Source organism: Cryptomeria japonica, chromosome 10, assembly GCF_030272615.1.
Source record: "Cryptomeria japonica chromosome 10, Sugi_1.0, whole genome shotgun sequence".
Classification (NCBI taxonomy): Eukaryota; Viridiplantae; Streptophyta; class Pinopsida; order Cupressales; family Cupressaceae; genus Cryptomeria; species Cryptomeria japonica.
Genome location: NC_081414.1, coordinates 157,585,385 through 157,592,962, shown reverse-complemented (window position 1 = coordinate 157,592,962; position 7,578 = coordinate 157,585,385). Strand labels below are relative to the sequence as shown.

At 38.1% G+C, this 7,578-nt stretch overlaps 2 protein-coding genes across 2 annotated transcripts; one reads left to right on the top strand and one right to left on the bottom strand.

Annotated features, from left to right (window-relative positions):
• Positions 1-489: 489 nt before the first annotated feature.
• LOC131057698 (uncharacterized) lies at positions 490-1,499 on the bottom strand. The gene has a single exon (XM_057991847.2). It carries the CDS (start codon positions 1,349-1,351, stop codon positions 800-802), a length of 552 nt encoding a protein of 183 aa, XP_057847830.2. The 5' UTR covers positions 1,352-1,499; the 3' UTR covers positions 490-799.
• Positions 1,500-2,704: 1,205 nt separating this feature from the next.
• LOC131057700 (uncharacterized) lies at positions 2,705-4,966 on the top strand. Its single transcript, XM_057991849.2, has one exon. The coding sequence runs from the start codon at positions 2,705-2,707 to the stop codon at positions 4,964-4,966; it is 2,262 nt and encodes a 753-aa protein (XP_057847832.2).
• Positions 4,967-7,578: the final 2,612 nt, after the last annotated feature.

The window sequence follows — 7,578 nt, the reverse complement described above, 5'->3', positions numbered from 1 at the left end:
ACAAAATTGTTCTTGTATCTAGCCCTTGGTATTATCTTTCTAAAAAGCGTAATACATTTTATGTTTTCCATAGTATATTTTTAAATTCAATAATCAACTCTGGCCCATTATACTAAATGATGACTTCTTTGCTCAATTCTAAAAACATAACAAATTGTGGTAGAAAAACATAAAAAAATGCAGTACACACTATATAAATATCTTACTTTTAATAAAATAAAATAATTAATTTGATACATATATACAAATAAAATTTTAATATCTAGGAGACTGAGCTTAATTTATTTAAACATCAGAGTCTCATCGTGGAGACCCAACTAAAATTTCTCATAAAAACACCTAAAGTATAATTATTAGTTGTGACTGTTAATCGTGAATAGAGGTGATGATATAAACAAAATATTTGTAATCGATATTCTAATTTTTATTTTATAAATTTCCTTCAACATAAACAATGAAAATATCAATAAAACGGCATCCAAAAACCCATGTAAAACTTTTGAATATATCTATTTAAAGAAAATACCAAAGCCATGATACGGAGACCTTAGAGAAAACAAACTACATTTGAGGCCTTGAATTTCCAGTACACATTTCTCCTGAATTTCCTTAAAACATTTTGGTCACAGCATACATTCTTCAGGGCCAACTATATTTTCCATATTCTCTGAAGAGACCGAATCTCTTATATAATCATCCCAATTCAAACAGAAGCCCAGCATTAGCACCCACGGTCACATGGACAGCGATTTTCTCAGCCAAATCTCTCAACTCTGATCATACAATTCACATCTCCGCTCTACCAAATACTAATCTCACCCATCTCTTTCGGCACTGCCTCCAAATTAGCGACGATTGGGCCATCCTCCACAAACAAGCCGCCAAATTTAGCCTCATAAGAACCCGAAGTGTAGCGTTTAATTGCACCCAAAGAAGGCTGACATTTTCCTCCATCATCCTCTGTCGGTTTACTATTTTTAGAATTGTGGTGTCTACCCAGCATCAATTTCTTCAGCTTGGAGATCTTCTTATTATAATCACTCGTTTCCTTGGTGGGCTTTGCTGCTGCTTCTTGCTTAGACGCCTTTGCCCAGTGCGGTTTCCTTTTAATATGGCCAGTACAAGTGACCTGGGGCGAGGTGGGCTCCTGCGATTCGAACCCGGGACCTTTGCTTGGAAACATGGAGGTCGAACTTACTCTTTTGCAGAATCGGAGCCTTGGAGAATAATCAGATGCCATAGTATTGAAATCTGTGGCGTGAGGAGGCATCGCTAACGGTGCGAACGCGGTTCGAATCCCACTGAGAGACCTTGAAGGTCTGTGACCCGGCCGAATAGTAGTACTCCCCATGCCCCTGAAGATAAAAATGTCTTCTTGGATTGGTTGTATTATATTAGTAATGGGGGTCAATCGGTTCGTCTGGGAGAAATCTGTGCGGAAGATTTCGGGCAAGTGGGTGTCATGTAGGTGATTGCACGTCTTCCTCGTGGCAATGGAGTGATGAAAGCAAGGGCGGGCGCTTGTATATTATTTTGTGGTTCTTCTGGAAGTGAAATCCGTAGCAGAGGAAGCGACAAGTAGCTTTATTTTGATATGACTGGAATTATAAAGAACACATGCAATGAACCAACGCCCTTTCCTTCCCTGGTTATTTTAAGAGGACCTAAATTTACGGGACAGTGCGCTTTCTGCAGGTAAGCATTTTATTATGTATCCGATTACACTACCTAGCAGTTGCTGATAGATTTCAAATGTAAAATTGTAAATTTAATGTTTTGGTATTGAAGTTAAATGTCTGATTGTGTTTTATTGAATAGTACATTTCTATAATTGAAATATTTAATATCAAGATTGCAAATACAATATTATAAAACTCTTAACTACTAGAGGAAAGGACCTAGTAGTTGAGCGCGTTCCAATTCTTGTGATAGAAGTTGTTGATTTAATACCCCATACTTGTTGATTTAATGTCCAACCTTTGTATAACATTGCACCAATAGTTGTATGATAAGTACCAATTATTGAATGAAATATACCATTTGTTGTGAAAAGTAACCAATCATGTGATGCCACATCAGCTGCACAAGTATTGGGGCCTTTTTGCACACCTATTGGTCTCACTTTTTTGGGGGGCTATTTTGGACACCTTGGCAAAAAGCATGCTGATGTGGCACCATATTTGATGATGTGGCCCTGAAACCTTAGTTATAAGCAGGGGACTAGCCAAGTAAGCTGCTGTAAAAAAATCAAAGTGATTTGAAATTTCCACGTAGGATTTTGAGAAGCGCGAAGTTAGGGTGCACAACTACTAGGTCCTTTCCCCTAGTATACCTATATTCTAAAAAGAATATATGTAAAATAATCAAAGCCCCGGGCCCGGACGGTTTTCCGGTGGAATTTTATAAGGCTAATCTAAGCTGGATTGGTAAGGACCTTCTTGATCTTTATAATGAGGCCATTTCTAATGGCTCTCTTGGCCCAGATATTAATCAAGGTATTATCAAACTGCTTCTAAAAGATGGCAACAAGGCTCTTATCAAAAACTGGAGACCTATAACCTTGCTTAATGTCTCCTATAAAGTTCTTGCGAAGATTCTTGCTCTTAGATTAGTCGATATCCTGCCTAAGTTCATTGGTCCCTCCCAAACTGGTTTTATTAAGGGCAGGTACATACTGGAGAATCTTATCACTAGCTGGGAAGCCATGGACTGGGCTAAAAATTCTCACCAGAACACTGCCATGTTGCTTCTTGATTTTGAGAAGGCCTATGACAGAGTCGAATGGAAATTTATTCTGATGATGTTGGAAGCATTTGGCTTTCCTCCTTATTTTTGTCTTGTTGTTCAAACTCTTCTTAAGGACGCCTCTGCGCGTATTGAAGTTAATGGAGTTCTTTCCCCCTCATTTCCGCTCGGTAGATCTATCAGGCAGGGTTGCCCTTTGGCCCCTGCCCTTTTTGTCATAGCCTCTGAAGCCCTGTACTATATCCTCAGAGACTCCTCCTTGTCTCCCGATGTCAGAGGTATATTTCTTCCCAACGATGAAGAGCTTATTAATTGTCAGTTTGCTGATGATACGGCTCCGTTTTTTGAGCTTACTGAAAATAACTTTAAAAATCTGCAAGGAAAGCTTGATGTTTTCTGTTCTACTTCTGGTGCTCGTATTTCTCATGCCAAGTCAATTTGTCTTGGTTGGGACGAGCACCCCCCTGAGTGGTTTGTTAATTCCGGATTTCAATGGGGAGGCCCTAACAAAACTGTCAAATATCTTGGTATCCCCTTTTCTGTGGAGCCTACCCTTAAGAATATGTGGCTCTGGATTAAAGAGAAGATTCTCAATAAGCTTAATAAATGGCATAATAGAACTCTTTCTTTGGCTGGCAGGATTCAAGTCTGTCAAAAAATTTTGTCTTCTTACAGTATTTATCATTCTTCAGCTTGGTTGTTCAGTAATTATCAGATTCAAGAAATTCAAAGTGCCATCAGAACCTTTCTCTGGTCTGATGGTAAAGGAAACAAAAAGCAGCATGCTGTTAAATGGGCCTGGTGCCATGCTGACAAGATCCTTGGGGGGCTTGGGCTTAAAGACCTGAAAACCCAGGGTATTGCCCTTTCCGCCAAATGGATCTTTCATTCCTTGGAGGGTAACAGCCCTTGGAAAGTGCTTGTCAGGCATAACATTGAGAGAGGCTTTCCCAGGAAAGCTAAGTCTTGGAAAAACCTCCCTTTCAGTGATCTTCTTTTAGGTAATTTCCCTATTGCTGTGCAAGGTTCTGTGGTCTTCAAATCAATATGGAAGGCCTGGGAACATGTTAGGGATCATATCTCCAACAAGGACTGTTACTTCAATGATCAACTCCACGGAGAAAGATCTATTTGGTGGAATTTGGTCATCAATGGGAAGCCCCTTGCTTTATCCCAAGGATGCTCTGCCAGATCCTGGGCTAAAAAAGGGATAAATCAATTTGTGGATTTGTTTGAGGATGGTCTCCTCCCCTCGTGGGATGCCATTAAGACCAAATATGACATTCCTGACTCTCAGAAGAAAACTTACAATATGATCCTTCAAGCTGCTAGAGATCTCCCCTCTTTATGCCATGTTGATTCTCTTAGACATCTTAATTGCAAGTGGCCGGGGGGAGTTGTTATGGCTAGCCTCAAGGCCAAGAACATCTACTCTGTTATTAATCAAACTAATGATATTATTGTTCATGTGAACTCTGTCTGTTATTCTTCCTTTGATACTAAGATGTGGAATAAGTTGTTTCAGTATTTATGGAGAAGACCTATTGAGCCAAAAATTAACTGTTTTAAATGGCTTGTTCTGCTTGATAAGCTTCCTGTTAAAAGCTTTAATTTTGATTCTGACTTGTGTAGCATTTGTAGACTCCCAGAAACTGGGAGACATATTCTTTTCGATTGTTTATTTGCTAAAGAAATTTGGAGTATGTTTGGTGTTATCTATCCTATTACTGTGAGCATTCTTGACATGATTACTGGTTATATATCTGGTCTTCCTAAAGATTCGAATCTTTTTTGGAATATACTGTCCTCTAACATTCTTTGGCAGATATGGAAATGCAGGAACGAAGAGAAGTACCAAGGTAAGCCAAGGGCTCTTACTGAGTTTTTCAGGAAACTCACATATTTTAAAATCTTTCTGCAGGTTCAAGTCACCATGATGATAGAGAGAAAGAAGCTGGAAAGATTTCTCAAGACTGGTCACGCATCCTTCTACTACTATGAGCTGAAAAATGGATACCTTTGGCGGAGAACGCTAGAAGATCTTCACGCCTTTGACCAAGCTTGTGTCAAGCTCAAGAAAGAAATCAGGAAAAATGCAAATCCCAGGATGGAAGAGCTCTCCTTGCTATCTCAGGTTCAAGCGCATAAGAATATAATCTGGATGGAAGACCCCCAAGGCTGGACTGCCTGGGTCGATGATTTCTATGATATTCTTCACTAGTTGGTTATCAAGTACCTTTATGTATTGAGCTGTATATTCCGTTACTCTGATTTTTTGGCGGCAGTCGGAGGTTAATCCTCCCTGAGGGACTTCCTTTTGAACTCTATTGTACTTTTTTGATCTCCTTATGCTTAATAGAAAAATAATGCCCATAGATATCACATAATTGTCTTGCATGCTTATTAATTGTCAAGGACATTGCTGTACTCTTTTACTCTCATTAAAGATGTAACAGTTTCATATACTTAAAGACAAGTGACAATGATTCTATTTCATTCAGAGTAATAAAATAATACTTATAGAAAAACTAAAACATGCATTCATTTACTTGTCATCTACATGTCAAATTTATTCAAAATCAATTTTTTGTTTATAGATATTTTTATGTCATTATAGATGCCCATCGGCATAAAAATGTAATAAAATTGCAAAGTAGACCTATTTTCGTAATGATATCCAACATTTTAAATTGAACAACGAAAGAAATTTATACTAAAAAAAATTGGGATGCAAATCTAATCTAGACATTCATTAGGTCCATATATAAGAAAAAAATGTAGAAATAGATGAGATGAGAGAATTGAAAAGATACAATTCATTTTTAAGAAGAAAAAAAAATCATTATTAAGGTAATTTTCAAAATATTGAAAAAATTAAAAAAATCATTTATAATCCCAAAAATATAATACTCAAGAATTTATAGTCTAATTCAGCTATTTCCTGATTCGATTGTGTATAAATTTTTGCATCAATGTTTCGGATCACACTCCGTGATCCATGGATGATGGATCAAAATTTGTAAATTGATATTAAAAAAAAATTAAATTATCTTCAAAATATGCTTTAAAATATATTTGTAATCATTTACAATATTCAAGATAATCTTCAATTACTAAATTGATATTAAAAAAAATAAAGATACTCTATAAAATGTTTTCTCTAAAGTGAGATAGATTATAAATTACAAAAAATTGCAAACAAAATATAAAATTGAGATTTTACCGAAGAATTTACTTTTTAAAGACTCACTCTCTCTCACACATAGAGTAGGTTTTATTGAGGAATTAATTCTTTTAAAGACTTTTTTAAAAAAAATGGTAAGTGCTATCAGCTGTGGGGATAGCGCCCTATATTAATAAAGGAAAATAAGTACATAATTATGTTATCACATATCCAAAATCCCTTCACCTAGGGAAGGGGCATAGCTACATGGTTATGATATCACATATCAAAAACTCTTCACCTAGGGAAAGAGCAAATCTACATGACATCCTTTTCTATTCGACCCTTAGAGACCTAAATCCTAGTTTTGTTTGATAAAGTAGAGGATATCCTTTACTACCTCCCCAATGATGAGGAGATTGTCAATTGAACCCTCAGATAACCACCAATCCTCAAACACCAGAAGCCTCTTGAAATTGTCGAGGTTGCCACTCAACACACCAGCTTTGAACATGCGCCAAGCTTCTCTCACAAACTAGGCTCTCCTTCTCTGCTCAGCTCCGTGTGCCTCCTCTTCAGGACCCTCCTCCTCCTCGCCGTGATTAGATTTTGACATTTCTATCAAGCCCGCGTCCTCTCCCTCATCAACCTCCTCCCCATCCTCGCTATTTGCCTCTATCACCACAGTGTCTTCACCATGTGATTCCTCTTGACTTATCTCTGACAAGTCCTCTATGTCTGATGCGGAAGAAGAGCTCTCTGCGGGTTCAAAATATAGCATCAAGATGCTCTCCCTAACTCCTTCCCTAAGTTCAAAAATAGCATCCGCTATAGCATGGATGTTCACTGGGTTCACAAAGCCTTGCATCAAACTGACACTTTCCACCCGCGACTCCAGGATATCCACAATAGGAATGATTACCGCTCCATAAACAAGACCATCGCACCAATGGCGTTCCAAGCTCAAAGAGAAGTCCACCAAGGAGATGACTGCCCCATAGATATCTTCCTCCAGTACAAACAGATTTAGACATTGTCGCTCCAGGGAATTTCCACAATTAACGCAGCTCAGACCCACAAAAGGCAGCATTTTGGAAAATCATGATATCTGTCTCACTCATGTCCCTCCTTAAAAAGGATGCCAACCACTAGAACCTACCAGTCCCTCTTTCCAAAGAGATCATGTGATATCCGCGTTATGTTCATTAACCTGCAAACTTTGGCCTCAAACTGCTAGAGGAGCGACTAGCCTGTACCCTTCGCCGCCATTCTCTGAATGTTGGGATTCATAAGGAATCGAATCACAGATATATTTTCCTTTTAATCATGCTACCGTGCCACCTATGGTTTGGTTCGTGGATGGCATTAGCATCATACTAAGTCTATCCAATCCCCGTATGATGCCTATCTGGTCTCTCAGTCAAAATGGCATCCAGTACCACTGTATCTGCATCCTCTTCACTGAAAATGATTTTCCCATTATCCTTATCAATCCCAATATTGGCCAGGAGATCTGCCACCTTATTACCTTCCTAATATGTATGTTTGTATTAAAAAGAATTGATGGATCCTAGAGACTTATTAATGTAAGGTATCCACTTACCTAGTTTCCAATTCAAGAAGCTAGACTTAGCGACTCCATTAATGATAATCTGTGAGTCTCCTTCAAT

Bases quoted from the DNA above. Each gene is read 5' to 3' on its own strand.
- LOC131057698 (XM_057991847.2), bottom strand. From the start codon at position 1,351: ATGGGGAGTACTACTATTCGGCCGGGTCACAGACCTTCAAGGTCTCTC.
- LOC131057700 (XM_057991849.2), top strand. From the start codon at position 2,705: ATGGACTGGGCTAAAAATTCTCACCAGAACACTGCCATGTTGCTTCTT.